Source organism: Nycticebus coucang, chromosome 2, assembly GCF_027406575.1.
Source record: "Nycticebus coucang isolate mNycCou1 chromosome 2, mNycCou1.pri, whole genome shotgun sequence".
Taxonomy (NCBI): Eukaryota; Metazoa; Chordata; class Mammalia; order Primates; family Lorisidae; genus Nycticebus; species Nycticebus coucang.
Window position 1 is genome coordinate 127,128,908 of NC_069781.1, and position 19,635 is coordinate 127,148,542.

Here is a 19,635-nt window from a genome sequence, read left to right on the forward strand (position 1 = left end):
AATGCAGGTAGCTACCAATTTCTTTAAGAAGAGCAGATATTTAGGAAGAGGTGCGGAGAGGGAGAAAAGAAAGAATAAACGAAAAAGATTCTCCGCTTTCCTCACCTTCTGCCCCTCTTTTCCCCCAATTAGTGCCCACTTGATGATTTGCAGCTGTTTGGAACGTCAAGGCTAGGTCACGGTAGCGAGCGAGACTTGCGCTTCGTGAGACGTGAAAAGCCTTTTTCGCTCCAGGACTTTGCTGCTTGAGTTTGGGAAGAAGATTTTGCTCTCCCTGCCAGCAAGTTCCCCTCAGCGCCCTGCTAACTTCAGCAAGCCCCGCCAGTCTTCACTCCTCGGCCGCTTTAGTCCCCTGCACCCGGCCTAGGGGGCCCAGATGGGTTTTCATCGCTGGGTGTAGCCTGATACCCTCAAAGCTGCTTTCCCACCCTGGGGCATCGTTGGTATCTGTCACTTTGCCCCCTGCCTTCCTTCTCGGCCTCAGACGTCGTCCCACCTGCCCATGAGCCACGAATCTGGAATCCACACGCCCCGCGGTCCCCAGCGGGTTTCGCCACCGGGTAGCCGCACTCGACGCCGGGTGGGTGGGAGGGAGGGTGAGACAGCTGGCTGGCAAGGGCCACTAGGTCCTCTTTAAAAATATTCAAGGAGATGACAGGCAGAGATTTTTTCAAAGAGAAAGTTCGGGGGTACTTCGGGGCTCGGCTGGGAGGAGTGCCCCGAAATGCCAGGAGGCGAACCGCAACCACCTCAGGCTACACCTACTCCCGCAAGGGCCCGGGAAGACCGCGCACGGTGGAACACGCCAGCCATCCCGAGCCGTGCCTGCGATCCACGGCCGTGGCCACCTGGCCAGTGCCACTCACGGCGTGTAGCCCGGGGCTCCCGAGTCCTCGGCTCCGCGGCAGCCGGCGCAGCCCTCGCCCAGCCACAGTACGGCGAAGCCCGGCAGCCGCCGCTCCCCTGCCTGTGGCTGCGCCCTCAGGTCTCCCGTCGAGGAGGGAAGGACGGAGGCCTGGACCGGGGAGCTCCCAGGCGGTGGTCAGGCCGCCCTCCTCGACGCTGCCTCCCCCCTCTCAGCCTGGCCAAATCCCTGAAAGCCCGGTCCCCCTTCCTCACCCCGGGGGCTTCTAATCACTCAGTATCGATTTCCCTAACTCTTTTCATCCTGTTGAAGACACATCTTAAAACACTCCAGCCCTGAGTGTGCTCTGGGCTTTATCCACACTAATAAAATGATTTACCCTTCTCTCTGCGCTCTCCTCACAGAGGAAAATCGTTCGAGCCCCGGCTATTTGTGTGTGATCAGTAAATATTTAGTGCGGTGACATCCTCAGCTAGGCTTCGGATCGATTCGGGGCCCACCGGGAGGTGCGCACAGCCCGGGCGGGGCCCGGCCGGGTCCGCCAAGGGGGCTCCTCCCGCCCCAGCCCGGGCCGCTGATTTACGGCCTCGCCAACCAGCAAGGGAGGGGGGCGAAATCGCGCCTGGAAAATTGGCTTTTCAACCTTTTTACTTTTGACATTCAGCCACTTCCCCAGGCTCTAATTCTGGTCCTCACTCCTCCCTGCCCCCCACCCTGGGCGCCCGGCGTGCGTCCCGAGAGCCCTTCCAGTGGCAGCGCGGCACTTGCGCCCCCTCGACCCGTGGACTACCTATCATAGCCCTGAGCGAAATGCAGGGAGGTCCTGGCCCCTGCTCTGGGTCGCCCCCATTGCGGAGACACACTGTCCTCCCTCCCACACCTCTGAGGGCGGAAAGGAGGTGGAGGAGCCCAGAGCCTCTATTTGCTGGACGGGGAGCCGCTCTTCCTTTCTCCGACTCCGGGCCTTTCTCCTACTCCGAGGACTGGTCCACAAAGCCCATCTGGCCAGATGGTGTTGGATGAGAACTTTTTACTTTCCTGGAAAAGATGCTCCCCTTTCCTAAAAAGCGAGAAAAAGCGCTTTGCTTGGAGGCCTTGGTGGGGTGGAGGATCCTGCCCTGATCCTCGCTGTGAGAAGGCTTTGGCTGGCCGTGGCAGCCGGCAGAGTTGATGCCCCCTGGCCCTCCAGGCCTCACGCAGTGCGCACTATTTCAATACTGTAGGGCCGAACCCTGGACCTGGGACCCAGAGCAGTGGGCCCCACGTAGAACTGGCACCGTCTCACCATCTCACCGCATCCTATAGAACCCGCCACCTTGTACTGCTACTTTGCTCCTGTAGGAAGGGAGGGATACCAGTCCCTCGGGCTCCACCACATTTGAGCCAGGGGATGCGAACCTACAAGTCTCCAGCACTGCCACCCACCTGTTAGCCAGCCTGCTCCCCTCTCACCTGGGGCTTTGGTCTGTGCATTTACCCAGGGGCCCAAGGAGGAAGGTGCATGACCTTGCAGGGTCCACGCACTCCTCCCAAATGCTAGTGCCCTCGCCTTAGTCCCACATATGATTTTCTAAACCGCCTTATCTTCAGACTTTATCTTTATATTAATGCTTACTTAATTGGTCTGTCTTGACTGTCCATATAAAACAATTTAATTAGGGTGCTTTCTTGCGTTGGAGAGCAAAGAAAAAAATCTGCCCAGTGCTTATTGTATTTAGCACCAATACAGGCAGAAAATGTAGCACAAGTTTTTGGTTGAAAGAGCACCTCTGTGCCCATTGAAGGGCATTGATCCGAAAAGACAGAAAGGACAAGTAAAATCGATTTGAAGCGACCCTCTCTGTCCCTTTCACACCATTCAGAAACTCCATTCCTTCTAAGACAAAGACCAGCGCCTTGGGAATTCTCAGGGAAAAAGGACTCCAGTCCTACCAGCCTAGGGCACTTTAAAAAAAAAATCTTCAATATTCCACTTAAAACCCACACTCGGTTCGGTGACCCCCAAGTGAAGGAGCCCCCTCCAAAGTCCCAGGCAGAGTGGCTGACAAACTCAGGCTGCCCTGCCTGCTTGGCCTTCGGGCCAGGCCAGCCTTTTAGGGTTAGTACAGACCTCACCTTTGACCCTTGAGATCCAAGTGGCTGCCAGTACTACAACTGTGGCCAAAGTTAAATAAATAAATAAATAACAAAATTTTCCTCTCCTCCCAAACCCAGGGAAACCAGTTCTGGTTCAGGTGCCTGAGATACCTTACTCAATAATCACCTCCATCCCCAACTTTTTTTTTCTTTTCCTTTTTTGCAATGAACTGCCCTAGCCCTCCCTTATGGAGGGAATTTAAGTTGTCAGGGCTCACGGCTGGATTGTGGGTTAGTTTCCTAATCTAACTGGTCCTCTATTAGGAACCCTGAAGGCCAGGTTATCCCACAGGCACCCAGGCTGGGGAAGGCAGTCATTGATCAGACTTGGCAGGAAAGGGAGGAGGGAGAGGAGGAGACAGAAGGGAAGGGGAGGGGAGGACAGAGGCCCGGGTTGTGATCACCTTCACCTGCCCTGAACTGGGCCTTCCTGTGCAACTATCGCTCGACCTTCTGCTGGGGTTTCAGGGGGCGGGGCAGAAGGGAGGGGGCACCTCTGAGTTACACAAGTGACCTCCTTCTACTAAGAGAATGAGTTCACCACCTCCCCAGAGGAGCCTCACCATCCATCCACTCAGTACAACTGATGAGACAAACCGCAAGGAAAAACTTCTGTAGCCCATATTTATGGTATTAATGAATAGTTAAAAAAAGATTTACACTTCTTATGATCAATATTCTGAGTTATTTTGCTCAAAGTATATAATTACAGTGTCTTCAGAGTTTTCATCATTGTTTGAGGTGGCAAAACCATTTGTAATTTTCATTAGCCAGTAAACATGTAATTAACATTCAGCACTGTGTTTAACTTAATTCCTGTTTAAGACAAGGACAAGAAGCAGCCGAAGAGCGTTAGTTCCATTTGTCAAGTCTGACATACGTCTTACCATAACAGTTTCCTAAAATAAAAGATCCGTGTTTCCCCATTATTCTTCTCTTAAAACAAAACAAAAAGAAATCCATTAGTTAAAACTGTATTAAACTGTGAGAGGCAGCATAGTTTATTCTCAATTTTCACTTAGTTACCGTATTCCTGCTTCCTTTATTCGTTTTGGGGAGTGGACAAAGGGAGGGGGTGAATTAAGCATTCATTATCTGAAGGCATGAAATAGGGAACCCCTCCCCCCAAAAGAAATAGATTTCCTCTTCTGGAAAGTTCTAGAATGGGGACGGGAAAGGGGGGAGGTACAAATCCACAGGGGAGAGAAGAGAAAATCACTTGGGGAGACTTGAGTTAAAAGTAGAAAATGAGGATTCCAACAGATTCCTAGGAAAAATGTTGCCCTCCTGTTTCGAGTTCTATCTTTGATCCAGGGCGAAGGGAGCCTGTCTGCCTGTCTGTGCGGCTGCTGTTTTTCCCCCTCCTCTCCCACCTCGTTTTTTTTCCAACTTGCTTTAGGATTAGCCTCCATCCCTCTCGACCCCAAACAGTGGAATTTGGCTGTGCCTTGGGTCGCCTTGCTTTGCAATATCGCCTATAGTTGTTGGCGGTTTTCTGCTGAGCCTGAGCCGTTTGCTCCAGCCTCCGACTAAACTCATTAAGTTGGGAGATTTTTTTCAATTGGACGGGTGTTTTTAAAGTCTCGTCTTTCCAGCTCCAAACAAGGTGTAACAACGCACTCTTCCTTCTAAGGAATGAGATGAGAGACAAGGATCACTCCAGACATCTCCTACCTACGGTTTGAGGTTTTTTTTCTTAAAGGCGAGGCTTGCATTCCTCAGCAGCTATGTACAAAGCTCCCTGAAACCTTGTCTCTCTAAAGTTAGTGTGCAGGGTTTTCTAAGGCTGAGAGTGCCTAATACATGGGGAAGCTCTTCCTTGAGGTGGAAGATCTCTCCCCTCACCTTTCCTCTTTTTCCCTGCAGGCTAGTGCCTACTTTTTATCAGTTTGCACAATCGCTTAGATAAACACCGAGGAAGAGATTCTCTTTAATTATCAAAGACACATCTTTTCAGGGGGCCAACAAAGCGTTTATTTCACCCGCCAAACTAAAGGAGAGTTATTCCAGTTTAGGAGGAAGATGCAAGCGGTTTGGGACCTTGAACAAGGCAAATATGGTTTTGGTATGTTTACTTCCAGTATTTTTTCTCTCTCTCTCTCCTTTCTCACTTTTCTCCTTGTGCTGTGTGGGGATGGGGATGACTTGGGGCTTTTCAAAAAATCGGTTTGCTAACGTGTATGAAATGCCTAGGACTGTGGTTTCAGGGGTTCGGGGAAGGGGGGGACAGAGTCAATTCAATGCATTGCCATATTTTATTACATGTGTGTGGTAGGAGAGGTGGAGGGGGAGAGGGGGGAAATACAATTGCAAAGCTGCCAAAATATGATTAAACCGAAGCGTTAAGACTGCGGTGCCTCCCATCCCTTCGTCCTGTCTCCTCAAACTCATTTCCTTCCATAGAGCAAACTAAAAATCAGTCTTATAAGCGTGGTTTTCCAAGCAGCAGACGACTCGTTTTTCTAGCAAAGGAGCTGCTGGGCTCTCTCTTAGTACCAGAATTTACTGTTCGATTTGCCTCTGCGCTTCATTTTGCAACCTTGTGCAACTGACAGCCAGGCAGGCAGGGAGAGAGAAAAGCCTAGCCCAGCGTCCTCGGCCGCGGTTCGGGTAGGCGAGCGCTCGGTTAAGCTAAGACGAGAAACGCAACGAGAAGGGTACTCACCATCGGGCGGGGTGGTGGAGCTGGCGTGCGGGTTTCAGGCAAACGTTTACCTTTTTGCTGTCTATTGCAACCGCGCCGGGCTGACTTAAGAAGCAATTCTGTGCTCTGTCCAGAACGTTCAGGGAACGGTTCCTCATTTTTAAAAAGCCAGCGAGAGAGACGACAGAGACACAGAGAAAGAAAAAGAGAGGAGGGGGTGAGGAGGACGCACATAAACCCAGTTCAAAAAAAAAAAAAATCGCCTCTTCGCCAGTAACTCTGGAAACGCAGAGGTGGCGAGATCCGAGTACGGTCCAACGAAGTCAGAGCCAATTAATTTTAAATCCTGAAGAATTATTCAGATTAAAATGTACAGAAGTTTCATTCTCCTATGCCTACGTGAGCCCAAAGTCGTTTCCCTTTAAGAGCTCCTTTTCTTTTAAAGTTGAATTTTAGGCAGAGAGGACTCTTACACTAGGGGGCAGACAGATACTGTACTTGCTCCAATCTTAAGCAATTTTTTCCCTCCCAGCATATGCTCTGATTTAGCACTGTAAATTTTTCAGAGGACCCAACTCTGACAGCCCCTGGTGATTTTCAAAGTACCACAAGCCAGTGGTTAAAAATTGCATTGACTTGGAAGTTCAGAGGGACACAATGGAAGCCCCTTTCCCTATTCATGGAGCTCCAGTGTGGTGGAAGAGAAAAACACACACGGTCTAGATTGAAGGAAAGGAGGAATTCAATGAATCCTGGAGGACGAAACTGGTTTCTACTGAGTTCAGAGTTAAACTCAGTATTTGCTGGGGTCTGTATTCATATTGTGATTTAATCTGTAAAGAACTACATACAGCCCATCAGGCCACTTTCTGGAAGAAAATTATATTCCTGGGTGTTCGTTTCTTTCTTTCTTTTTTTTTTTTTTCTTTCCAGATCAGGACAAATGTTTGTCCAACTTTCTCTAGACAAATTAAAACTTGCCATTTTCTCTCATTAAAATAAATTTACATCTGCAATAAAAAACTGAGCTGGATTTTAAAAAACAGTAATAATATATTGATGTTTATCTTTTAGTCTGCGTACTTTTTAATATTAGAGTCACAGCAAATGAGCAGCCCTGAAGACAGTTTAAAGTATTTTTGCCTTCTTCTCAGTCTCAGTCCTGTCTCTTCTCTGCAGTAAACTTAACTACAATTTAAACAGTGATTTCTCTCCCCTTTGTAACAGCTTTTTAACTGTTTAACTCACACATAACTGAGTGAGTCCTAAAATACAGAGTGAAACACCTCTAATTTCATAGCAGCCCTGTGATCGTTTCCCTAGCAGGCTCCAATTCTGCAAGAGATGGTTGAGAAATTCTTCATTTTCTATCTAAGCGGTCAGAACCAGAGCATAGTTTAAATTCCCAATATGTCTAAGTGGATTGGGAAAGCTCTCCCTTCTCAAAATTGTCCCCTTCACTTGTTTGTAAAAGGTAATCTTGCTATAGACATCTCCCTGCTCAAGAGGTGAGATTAAGATTTCCCTATAATCAATTATTTCCATCTTTTTACTAAATTGAGATTGGACTGCCCATTAGATTCTCTATTTCAGCCCCAGCCTCACCACATCTCTGCTGAGTTTGCCCCAATCCATTGACATTTGTAACATAAAGCAATTCCTGAATCATAGAAGTTGAAACAAAACTCAAAACCTTCTTCTCTGAAATGATTTCTTCTCCTTTCTTCTTGTCCTCTTCAGGAGAAAGTTATATTGTGTCTCTAATCAACCTGAAATTCTCTGTGACAATTTTATTACATATCAGGTTTATGATAGCTCACTGTCCATTACAGGTTTGGAGGGTTAGTTTTTTTTTTTTTTTTTACACCTTATAAATAATCTCAGCATCTGTAGATTTAGTGAAATATGATTTCAGCAAAGAGTAAGGGCTTAGGGGGTTTCAGATGTGAAGCTTGAAGATGATTTTTCTTTTCCTAAAAACCAGCCCATATCTGATCATATCTTCACTTCGTCTCTACCTCTTATTCTGCCTATGTGTATAAAAAGAATTGAATGCAAAAGGGCAATCTATACATGTCAATTACATGTATACTTTATTTTTTAATTATCTTTGTCTAGTCCATTTTTCATCTACCAAGGAGGCTTTTCTGTATTTGTCAATTTACTCTTTACACTTGTTCTTTTTTTTTTTCCTGGAGCTCAGCGTCTTTTCTGTACAATATTTTAATTGTTCATAAACCTGGTCGGCTTACCGGCATACAGTTTTTCTTGGTGCAAAGTGTGTATAATGAAGGCACAATTTTCTTGTATGAATGGAATAATAATAGTCCATTGATTGGTCATAATCAGACAACACATTTACTGCATTAGAATATAGTGTGTTCTGGGGTGAGTTCTACATTTTTGATGTCTAAAACCAAACACCCTGGAATTCAAAGACACAAGTGTTATCAATGATTTTAGTACATTGAGCAGAATGGTATAGGCTATGAAGTTGTTCTTTTTGCAGTGACTCTCTTGAGTTAGACTATGGCTTGTGTGTGGTTCTCTTGACTTATACTAGTATTATTTCCAATTTGGGGCAGAATCTCTGGGTGTGTTTTAATGACTATTTGAATGCTTAAAAGGAACTTGAGGAACAATGAAGTCTATACTCAACTGTTCTATGACCTAGAAGCATAGCCGCTGAAGTCTTTGTCTGTGTATGTTGACAAATGTGCATCTGATACATATGCCCTTACATGTGTGTACAGAAGGTGTGCATAGGAGAGGCTGGGCAGCTGCCTCCGCCTGTCCATCAGTGGGCAGGAGTCTTTTCCTTCTCACCATGACTGAGTGAGTGGCAGGATGTTGGGTTGGAGTTAGCTAAAACCAAAGAGAGAGGATAAAGTTGAGAAAAATTGATTTCAATTGCGTCGTGACAATGAGATGAAGTCTACTTCTGCTTCTCAGCATCCGAGATGCTTTATTTGAGCAATTAAAATGTCAGGCCACATACCTGTAAATGTTTCCTTGCCTACAGGGAAAAGACAAACACTAAACGGCCTTTTCCTTTAAAAAAGAATTTTTAAGTGAGCCATCAACCAAGCAAGTGATCATAGTTGATTAAGAGAAGGGTTTACCATCTCCCGGATTTGGCCAAATCTTTCGTTTGGAAATACCTGCAAACTCAGTTCCTGGCACCTTCCCACCCCCACCCCCTATCCCTCTGCAAAGAAACCAGGGAACTTTTCTCTTTCTTTGGCATAGTGCGCACCAAGATGCGCCGCGAGTCCCGGGTGGTGCGCGAGCGGCGATTTTGTGGCCTCGCCAAGTTGCGAGAGGCAAAGTCCTCGATTCCATCCAAAGCCTCTCGCGGAGCCTTTAAGAGGCGTTGTGTGTGCGCACTGCGCTAGTCTCCCGGCCGGGACAGCAACCTCGGGTACTGGGTGTGGGGAGAGCCCGGGCAGCGCTTCCAGGACCCGCGCGGGCCCATCCCCCGCTCCGCAGCAGCCGCGGAGGGGCCACTGGGTTCCCGCCCCCCCATCCCCCGCGCGCCCCGCGCAGCGGCAGCTACACCGCTCGCGCTAGGACCGGGCTGCGCCCGCGGCCGTCATGGCGGGGCCGCCGCGCTCCGGCCAATGACGACGAGGGGGCGGCGCGCGCGCGCCTGGCCAGGCCAACCCCGGCTGCAGCCTTATAAGGCGCGCCGTCGCCATGGCAACGTGCGCTAAGTTGCAGCAGTCGTGTCAAAGTTCACTATATAGAGAGCTCAGTGAGCTGATCGCGGAGAAGCCACTTCTGCCAGCCCCGGCGCCTATAAATCGCATTCCCTCCCGCGCCCCCCTTTTTAGCATATTTGATCACTTTGATTCTCTGTTCTTTTCTCTACGCGGTGTGTGTGTGCGTGCGCGCGTGTGTGTTTTCTTCTCCTCCTCCTCCTCTCCCCGAGTTGCCTCCTTTCTCTGGGTGCCGTGCTGCCTTTTTTCCCCTCTTTCATTCTTTCTCTCCGTCTTTTTCTCCCCCCCCCCCCGCCGCGCACGAAGGATGTGCTTCTAGGTGGTGATCTGCCCTCCTCTCTCTCTTTTATCATTTCTCCCCCGCCGCCGGCGAGTTGACTCTTTCCCTATGTGTGTGAGGCGGCGGCGGCAGCAGCAGCAGCAGCGGCTCCGGCGGCAGCAGCAGCGACTTCAGCGGCGGCGGCGGCGCTAGACGCGGCGGCTCCGGGCCTGACCCGGCGGCTTCGGCGGCGGCTCCGGCGGCGGCGGCGGCCCGGGCGGCCCGCAGGGAGCGGCGAGCGGCCTCCATCCGGCGACTGCGGGCGGCGGCGGCCGGAGCGAGCCAGGCGCGCGCCGGGCGCCCAGGGCAGGCGGCGGCGGCGGCCCAGCGCCAGGACGACGCCGCGCAGCGCCCAACCCGGACCACTTTCATGCTGATTCCCCCGGACCCAGGCAGCGCTCCGGCCACTCCGCGGGCCGTCGGCCTCCGCCCCGGCCTGCCCGGCTCCCTGGGCGCACCCGCGCCCTGCGCCTCCGATCTCTTAGTCCTTCTGATTTCGATGGCTTTCCTGAATGGCTGACTGTGGGCTGCCCTGGACTTGGCCCCCGGACAGTCGCCTCTCCTCCTCCACCTCCTCCTCTTCCTCCTCCTCCTCTTCCTCCTCCTACTCCTCCGCCAACTCCTCGGCTGCACACCAGCTCTGAGAGCAAGAGAGTGATCGAGAGAGGGAGGGAGAGAGAGCGAGCGAGATCTTTGGAGAGATTTTTTTTTTTGCCTCCTACTTCTGTCTTGAAGCCAGACAATCGACTTGCTGCTCTCCCTCCCCTCCCTCTCTCTCCACGTTCTGCTCCCACTCGCTCTCCTGTCCCCTTCCCCTCCCCTCCTGACGGAAAGCCCCCCGAAACCAACAAAACTGAGCCGAGGAAAACAAACAAAACAAACACACCGGGCCCGACAAGCAATCGACAAAACTTTGCAAAAGCAAAAACAAAAAAGGAAAAACTAACCAACCTCAACCAACCAGCCCCCGAGCCACCCGGTGCGCCCTCCGGCGCCCTCTCGCACCCTCGCATACACAAAAGGCGGCGCGCCGGAGCCCGAGACCCGGGAGCCGCCGCCGCCCCGCCGCCGCCCGCAGCCAGGGGAGCAGGAAGTCCGGACGCAGCCCCCATAGATATGGCAATGGTAGTCAGCACGTGGCGTGACCCCCAGGACGAGGTGCCCGGCTCGCAGGGCAGCCAGGCCTCTCAGGCGCCGCCCGTGCCCGGCCCGCCGCCTGGTGCCCCGCACACGCCACAGACGCCCGGCCAAGGGGGCCCGGCTAGCACCCCGGCCCAGACGGCGGCTGGTGGCCAGGGCGGCCCTGGCGGCCCAGGCAGCGACAAGCAACAGCAGCAACAACACATCGAGTGCGTGGTTTGCGGCGACAAGTCGAGCGGCAAGCACTACGGCCAGTTCACGTGCGAGGGCTGCAAGAGCTTCTTCAAGCGCAGCGTGCGGAGGAACCTGAGCTACACGTGCCGCGCCAACCGGAACTGTCCCATCGACCAGCACCACCGCAACCAGTGCCAGTACTGCCGCCTCAAAAAGTGCCTCAAAGTGGGCATGAGACGGGAAGGTATCGGCCTCTCATTTCTCCCCCCCTCGTCCAGGGTCCTGGGTCCCTGGGTGCGTTTGGCTAGCCTGCTCTGGGTAAGGACACAGAAGCCCCAAGCTCTTCTCTTCGTTTTGCAGCAGAAAGGGGTTTTATACTAGAAGCGAGTTCTGCACTGGAACCCAGACCCCCAAATCCGCATGCTTTGGCCGCCTGATTTCCTTCTCTATTCTTTGGTCTGTTTTCATTTTCTTTGCATTGATTGCGAGTTCATTGGAGACTGCCTTTCTGCAAAGGATGGGGTGTGTGTTGTTGTTGTTTAAAGCCTTATTTACTTCTCTCTCTCTTCCCTTGCTTTTCCTGCATGTTCAGCATACGTTCCTTCCCTCCACCCCTCTCCCCAGCCCCCACCTTCTCAAAAAAAACCAACCTGAGATTGTACTTTTGTACAGGAGGTTCAAATTACAAATGGCAATTTTATGCACTTCGCCGTATTAACGCTGCCTCCCGGGCAGCGCTCATGTGACCCTGCATGGATTAACATTCTGCTAAAAAAAATATATATATATATTTCTGTTTTCTTTTTTCCTTTCACTTTTGAAACGAGGAGAGCGCAATAGGAAGTAGGAAAGGGTGGGCGAGGGGCCCTCTGTGGCTGCTTTCGCTCTGCGCGAGTTGGGTCTTTGTGATATAAAATTCGCCGAGCGCCGCGAGCCCTGCTCTGCCAATGGCGCGCTCGGCGCCGGGCGCGGGCTCCGGGTTGGGGCGAGCCACCGCCGGGGTTTCTTTGTGTTTGCAAGAGCGACTCTCCCGGTCCGGAGTCAGATAACAGCCTGAGCCCGAGCTACGCCGGCTTTCCCCGGCCCTCATAGGCCGGGCTCCGTTGGTGCCGGCCGCCGGCTCCCTGCCTCTTCCCGGCTTCCTCTCGCTTTGGCCGCCCTCTCTCTCTCCGCCCTCTCCCTCGGTCTCTTTCTCCGAGCACACTGATTAGACTGACGCCAGACCTCGGCTGTACTCTTGTCTCTCACCAGGGGTTCCCTGCCGGGCTGGGGCTGCAGGGTTTGGGGGAGAATCATTCAGGGGCGGCCACAGGCCGTCTGGGGTGAACACTGTGTCTTTTGCAAAAGCGTCTCGCCCTCCCCCCCAGACTCGCCCCTCCCGCTCCCTCTCCTCCAATCAATAAGAAATATCAGCTGTTTAGCTGTAAAGAAGAAAGATGCCCTCAGAATGCTACATCCCGCCCACAGCGCCGTGGACCCCGAGGCAAAGTGGCCAATTCTGGGTCCTCGGCGGACCAGCCCCGAGCGGGCCTCGGAGGCAAGTGTGCCCCTCTGGCCATCAGAACTTGCCTGGGTGGTGATTTGAGAGGAGTGGTGCCCGGAACCTAGAGGCTCCCAAGTCTGTGGCAGGCCTGCCTGATTCTTTTGCTGCTGGGGCCTAGGGGTGGGTGGGGTCAGGCTGGGGTAGACCCTGCTGGCGACCTGGGGACCAAGGCTAGTCATTAACTGCGGAATGTCTCCTTTCCTCCCCACAGCGGTGCAGAGGGGCAGGATGCCGCCCACCCAGCCGACCCATGGGCAGTTCGCGCTGACCAACGGGGACCCCCTCAACTGCCACTCGTACCTGTCGGGATATATTTCCCTGCTGCTGCGTGCCGAGCCCTATCCCACGTCGCGCTTCGGCAGCCAGTGCATGCAGCCCAACAACATCATGGGCATCGAGAACATTTGTGAACTGGCCGCGCGGATGCTCTTCAGCGCCGTCGAGTGGGCCCGGAACATCCCCTTCTTCCCTGACCTGCAGATCACGGACCAGGTGGCCCTGCTGCGTCTCACCTGGAGCGAGCTGTTTGTGCTGAACGCAGCACAGTGCTCCATGCCTCTCCACGTCGCCCCGCTCCTGGCCGCAGCAGGCTTGCACGCTTCGCCCATGTCCGCCGACCGGGTGGTCGCCTTTATGGACCACATACGGATCTTCCAAGAGCAAGTGGAGAAGCTCAAGGCTCTGCACGTCGATTCTGCCGAGTACAGCTGCCTCAAGGCCATAGTCCTGTTCACCTCAGGTAGGAAAAAGCCCTGTCCTCGTGTCCAAGGGCTCCTGACCCAGGGTTAGGGCCCAGAAAACTTGAGAGTGCCATGGCAAGGCCAAACTTGAGTTCAACTTGAAGTGAGAACTTTGTATAGCTGTAGGGCACCACCAGGCCTGTCCTGGGGAGAAGAGAGGAAAACTGGGCTGCAGGAGGGATGCTTCAGAGACACCCAAAATGAACCATGGGGAAGGCTCTCAGGGCCATTTTCCCTGCTTCTAAATCCAGACTGGGATGCCTTTTCCTGCTTTTCTTCCTTCTTGATCCTAGGCCCTTGGGCCTACAGTCCCGCAGGAAACCTTCTCAAGACCCTGGTTTTCTTTAGTACCCTGGTTAGGCCCCCAGGAGATGTCCCTGGGCACTGGAGGACCCTAGGCATGGTCCCTGCAGGGGAAAAGTTTACCTGCTAACTCAGTATACTGAGTTGGAGCTCCAGGCAAATCAACCTGAGGGGAGCAATTTTTGAAATCATGTTCTTATTAAAATAACGCAGACTGCCAGGAGAGGAAAAAGGAGCTCTCAAAAGGGGATGAGAGGAGGAAAGGAACCATTTATAACTCCTCAGAATGTCTGCTGAACTTGCAGACTCTGGCCTCTTCCTTCCCTTGCACAGGCAAAGACTTAACGCAATTTTCAAACAACCTAAAATCTATGCCAACTTAAGCTGGATATGAATGTTGCTGGAGATATAAAACCATCATTGACTGCATTATGCAATCTAATTAGTTTGCATGTAGTTTAACCTGTGTGAGTAATAGATCTGATATTAATTAACTCTTGAGGCCAAATGATTTTTGAAGGTGTCTGGCTTTGCATTTGGGGCCACACCTGAGCCTTTTGGCTGCCTCCAGGCTGAGTTCAGCATAGCCCAGGTGGGTAGAAATCACACACACACCCCCACCTTTACATTCTTGTACTAAGTTGTCAGCTGATCCCTTTGTCATGGCTGAGCAGAAAGGGGTTTCCAGTTAAGAATAACAAACATTTGTACATTGGCAAGGCTTGAACTAGTCACCTACTGCGGTTTTTAAAGCCTATAATCAGGAAACTAGGAGAGATGGGAAGTTTATGTGGCAAACAAAAAGGAGGTCCACAGTTTTTCCTTTATTGTTTAGAAGAAGTCTGGGAACCAAGTCATTATATGAATCTCTTGCAGGTTCTAAGTCCTTAAACTGCTTTTACACATTGCTGCTTCTCACATAAAGCCTCTCCTCACTGTCACCCCAAATTCTGCATTCAGAAGTCTTTAGGTAATCATTCAGAGGGCAGTGTTTGGGCAGGGCAGCTGTATGGAGGAGGCATGGATCTGGGTTGTTTTTCTTGTAAGCCCTTCATATCTAAACCGTTTGCCTGATGCAGATATACAGGCAGGATATTCCCTACCCTATAGTTCCCTTCACCCGCATCCCACTCAGCCCACATTCTCAGACAATGGGGGTGATAGTTAATTTCTTGATATCTTAGCCTTACCCTTGGTCTTTCAAGGGGGAAAATTTTTTTTTAAATGTCTGATACTGTTTTAACAGTTTAATTTATGACTATTTGCAAAACGTGGAGGCCTGTGTGCACCTCACAAAGAGATAAAGGTTCTTGTTATCTGATTCAGAGGCAGACACACAGTACTGGAGGGAAGGAGTCCTGTGCAAACAGACTTTTAATTCCTGACCATAGACACCTATACATTCTGTAGACATGCAGAGTCCTAGGTACACATGAGCAGGTTGTATGTGTGTTCTAATTCCTGGGGTGGAGATGGTAGAGGCTGTTTTTGAATATCTATTTTAACAATACACAATATGCATGTGTTAACCCCAGTCTTGTCTGGGGAGCCCTGAAGGGTCAGGTCACAACCTGAACCGCCTTTACCAAGAAGCTTCTCATTTCAAAGGCACTTATTGTATTTTAACGTATCAGAAAAAGAAAAGTGTTTTCCTGAAGATAACAGGGAGGGGTTGCTTTTTGGAGGGACCTGGTTTAAAAAAAATAAAGGGGGGGTGGGAGAAAAGGGAGAGAGAAGAAAAGGGGGGGAAGAAACAGCTCAAATGAACAGAGAGATCACAGTTTGCATGGCTGCCCTTCAATAGGCTAAACTGACAAGATCAGTTTTAAAGGGCCACTTAAATCAGTTTCAAAGACTGGAGAAAAATGAGTCGCCCTCTTTGGGGAGAATCTGAGGCAGGATCATGGACGCCATTACTGGGGCTGGGCTAAGTTGTCCACCCCATCACCACCACTGTATAATTATAAGCTGAACTATTATTTACAGAGGAGGGGGAAGAGTGCTGCCAGTTTGGGCTTTGTCTGTTTACTGACTTGGGCCAGATAGACCCAATGTACTTTTTCTTGGGCCTCCCGGTGACCCAGCCTGAGGACTTAGGCAGGGCAAGCCTGTAGCATACTGAGCTGTGTTTTATTTTAAAGCAAACACTCCAGGACCATCTCATGCTCTTTCTCAACCCCTCTACCCCCACTCCAAGTTTTCACTATATAGACGTTTGCTCCAACTCCGGTTGGGGCAGTTTGACAGAGCACTGTGCACACACCTCATGTGACCCATTTCAAACCTCTTAATCTGATGACGGAATTCTTCTTCTTCTTCTTCTTTTTTTTTTTTTTTTTTAACTTTCTTCCAGATGCCTGTGGTCTCTCTGATGTAGCCCATGTGGAAAGCTTGCAGGAAAAGTCTCAGTGTGCTTTGGAAGAATACGTTAGGAGCCAGTACCCCAACCAGCCGACGAGATTCGGAAAGCTTTTGCTTCGCCTCCCTTCCCTCCGCACCGTCTCCTCCTCAGTCATAGAGCAATTGTTTTTCGTCCGTTTGGTAGGTAAAACCCCCATCGAAACCCTCATCCGGGATATGTTACTGTCCGGCAGCAGTTTTAACTGGCCGTATATGGCAATTCAATAAATAAATAAATCAAAATAAGAAGGGGGAGTGAAACAGAGAAAGAAAAGGCAAAAGACTGGTTTGTTTGCTTAATTTCCTTCTGTTAAGAAAGGATATAAAAGGATGTTACAAGTTTGCTAAAAGAAGAGAGGGGAAGAATTTAATGGACTGTGAATTTCAAAAAAAAAAGACTGTCAAATGAACTTTTACAGAATGCATTAAAAAAAAAAACTCCTGTGTTGGTCAGAACAACTTGCTACTTATCATTTTTGTATAAAAAAGAAATTAGTCTTTTTCTTTTTTTGGTAAATTTTTGAAAAATATTGCTAAAAGTGCATTTAAGGAGATTGGGAGAAAATTAGCAGAATGGAGAAAGTAAGTCTTTTTTTTTTTTCCAAATTATTAATTGTCCTGTGTCTATGTACCTCTCTAGCTGTTCTTTTTTGTACTTTTCTGGTTCCAAACCAGTTTATTCTGTGGTTCTATAATAAGTTCTGATATAATCTTGGCTTCTTAAAAACTGTGTATCATTAAAATATATGTTCTGCAAGAATTAAAACTGAGTCCATGAAAATATCATAGGAAGACATAAAACTTTAAAAGGCAACTCAGAGATGATGGAAACGCACTTACAAGTGGTGACCAAAAATTTTAGGTGGATTTGAGCACTCTAATTAGAAAACTGGAGGAACCACATGCAACCCCTACCCTCCCCCCCAAAAAAGACACCATGACAAACCTAGCTTTTTAAAAATATTTTAAGAAAGAGAATGAACTGTGGAATTTATTGGCAGCCAAGGAATGTGTCCAAGACACATGCTGAGGTTTTGAATAAAAAGTGAACTTTTGTAATTTGAATTGGGTCCCGCTTAGTTCTTGAATTGTTATGAAAATCCTATATCTGTTTGTATATTTGCAAACCCTTTGTATTATAATTGTTGATATTTTCCCTTTTTAAAAAAATACCATTGAAATCAGCATGACAAAATAACACTGTTGGCACTTATAGGTAACGTGATTGATTCAGTATCTTAGAGTTTACAGTTTGTGTTTTAAAAAAACTGAAGGTTTTTTTTTAAGTGCAACATTTCTGTATACTGTAAAAGTTATAATAACTGAACTGTTTGGTCGAGTCTTTGTGTGTTATATTCCAAGGAAAATTGAAAGTATTCAGAAATTAAAATATTATTTGATATCTGAAACCTGTTTGGCTGTCCCCAGTCACTGTCTTTCCATCCAGTGGAGCCCCTGTGAGCTCTTGCTGAGCGGCTGGGGGGCTCCATTTGTTTACTCCCTTCAGTTAGTTTGTTCAAATGTGGACTAGTGTATTTGCCTGTTTAATTTGGGTGAGTGGAGGGGGGAGGCTGAAGTTAATGGTTTATCTATGGTTTAGGAAGTGCCATACTGATATAGTAAACCACCCCCATTCACCTAATCCTCCTTTTAATTAAAAATGGATTTTCCAGGAAAAAAAAGGCCCTTATATTTGTCACACTTAAGTGCCTGCTTAGGGAAGGTATTGTGAAAAAGTATTAGAAATCTTGAGATCAGTATCTATTTTATGATCAGAAAAAAATACTCTTTTGTACATTTCTGACAGTTATGCAGAAGATCAGTCAAGCAAGCTAATCACAGCATTGTAAATAGAGGGCAGTTGTTTGCAAGCTTTTCCTTAAATAGGTGTGATTTTTAAAAATATTCTGTGGTTCTCATCTACTGTGGTTGTTGAAAGGATTTTAAATTCAGTGATATAGATTATAGCACTGAAGAGTCTATTTTTAATGTATATGTAATAACTTGCGATGGGACTGCCTCTCCCCTCCCCCCTTCACCTTCGGTCTGTGAGAGTATGGGTATAGGTCAAGGGAAGCTTTTCCTTTGGAGTTAGGTATGTAAAAACATATCGACATTTTGACATTTCAGAATGTGTAGCTACAATCTGTGCTGCGGTTGGGATCCTTTGTCCCTAGAAGCCAAATTAAGAAAAAGAATAGAACAAGAAAGGAGAGAGAGAAAGATGGAAGGAAGGAAAAGGCAACTTTACAGGGTGTGCTGATGTGGAAGTAGTTCCAACTGTTTTGAGGTTGTTTCTCTCTCTCTCCCTCTCTCTCTCTTTTCCTGGTTTGGAGGAAGCTCATTGCTGGGAGCTTGCAATTTTGTTCTTACTGAAGCTTTCCAATTTCCCCCTCCCCTAGCAAATACTTCACCCTAATGTGGTTTGATTTTAGAGGAGTGGGGGGGGGTGACCAGGAGGTGAAAGAAAAGGGATAATTTTGTACAGTGTATTAAACTTTGATACTCATGAAGGTTCTAGTCGACACATGCAGACCAGAAAAATCTGATTTGTGCATTGGTGTAGAGTTCTCCATCTGACCCTCAGCTTCTTTTTGTAGATATATACATATATAAAATAAGTATGTTCTTATGGCACAGTATCACTGACCTTTAGTTAGAGGTTTTGTCGGTTGTTTATTTTCTTCCTGTTGCAAGTGCTATCCATGTGAGTGTGTGAAGTTTCTCTAATAAGTAAAACACAGGCCCATTTCCTTGTTTGTTTTGTGTTAGTTTATTGTAAACAGCCATTTGTTGTAAATTATTATTGGCATTAAATTATAATTTATGATTTTCAAAGCAAAAGACAGTCCCTGTTTTATTATGCTTTAAGCATGTGTTCTAGACTTTGGAAATCTCTCTCACACTCTCTCTAAGTTTCAGCAATGAGCTGGGGGTTTGCGAGGCAGAAAAACAGGACCCAAAAATTTTCAACGGGTCGAAACAAACCCCCTGTATATGTTTAGAGTAGCCGGAGGAGGATCTGTTTAGAGTCTTGAGTTCGGTTTAAGTTTATTGCATTTAAAGAAAGTTTTTCTTTTCACGCTGAGTTAGAACAAAAGATCTTTGCTGCGACTGAATTGGACAAAAGACAAGGGCTGGGACCCAGCGAGCGCGTTCTGTGTGAAATTGACGAGATCTTTAAAAAAGCTGCTAAACATGGCGACTCTTTCCCTTTAAGTGTCTCTTTTTCCTTACTGGGTTTTTTTTTTTTTTTCCATCTGATCTGAGCTCGCTTTATTTCTTTTCCCAACCCCGCTCCCCCTCCTCCTCTTGGCGCTCGGGGGTGTGAGAGAACCCAGTTAGAAGCGAAATGCAACAATAGTCCAAAGAGAGAGAGAGAGAGAGAGAGAGAGGGGCGATCGCTGTTTCTCGCCACTTTCAAACAAACCTGGGGGGAAGACTGAGCTGGGGTCGAGGGTGGAGGGAGATTCTAGTCTGTTCGCTCGGCTCGCGGTCGCCCTGATTCGGCCTTTCACCATTAGCTCTCTCTGGGCGGAGAGAGACGAAAGACTGGTGCTCAAAGTTAGCGGGCGACGTCCGGGGCTGGTTCCGCGAAGAGACGGCTTGGTTAGCATCCGGCCGGCTGCAGGGACCGGGGCCTGGAGCTGGC

General features: G+C 48.9%; 1 protein-coding gene and 1 long non-coding RNA gene across 4 annotated transcripts in view; one reads left to right on the forward strand and one right to left on the reverse strand.

The window, feature by feature from the left end:
• Positions 1–9,289, reverse strand: part of LOC128579723 (uncharacterized) — a 22,432-nt gene extending 13,143 nt beyond the window's left edge. Inside the window, exon 1 of the long non-coding RNA XR_008378256.1 lies at positions 5,667–9,289. This is a non-coding gene — a long non-coding RNA (uncharacterized LOC128579723). The remainder of the gene's footprint in view (positions 1–5,666) is intronic.
• NR2F2 (nuclear receptor subfamily 2 group F member 2) lies at positions 4,166–17,392 on the forward strand. 3 transcript variants are annotated; one of them, XM_053581777.1, is made up of 3 exons: positions 4,166–5,066; positions 12,752–13,279; positions 15,937–17,392. In XM_053581777.1, the coding sequence occupies exons 1-3, from the start codon at positions 5,024–5,026 to the stop codon at positions 16,209–16,211; spliced, it is 846 nt and encodes a 281-aa protein (XP_053437752.1). In that variant the 5' UTR covers positions 4,166–5,023; the 3' UTR covers positions 16,212–17,392. The 3 variants fall into 3 exon arrangements, with proteins under 3 accessions (XP_053437752.1, XP_053437751.1, XP_053437753.1); XM_053581776.1 differs by lacking the exon at positions 4,166–5,066 and adding an exon at positions 10,700–11,241; XM_053581778.1 differs by lacking the exon at positions 4,166–5,066 and adding an exon at positions 11,260–12,534.
• Positions 17,393–19,635: the final 2,243 nt, after the last annotated feature.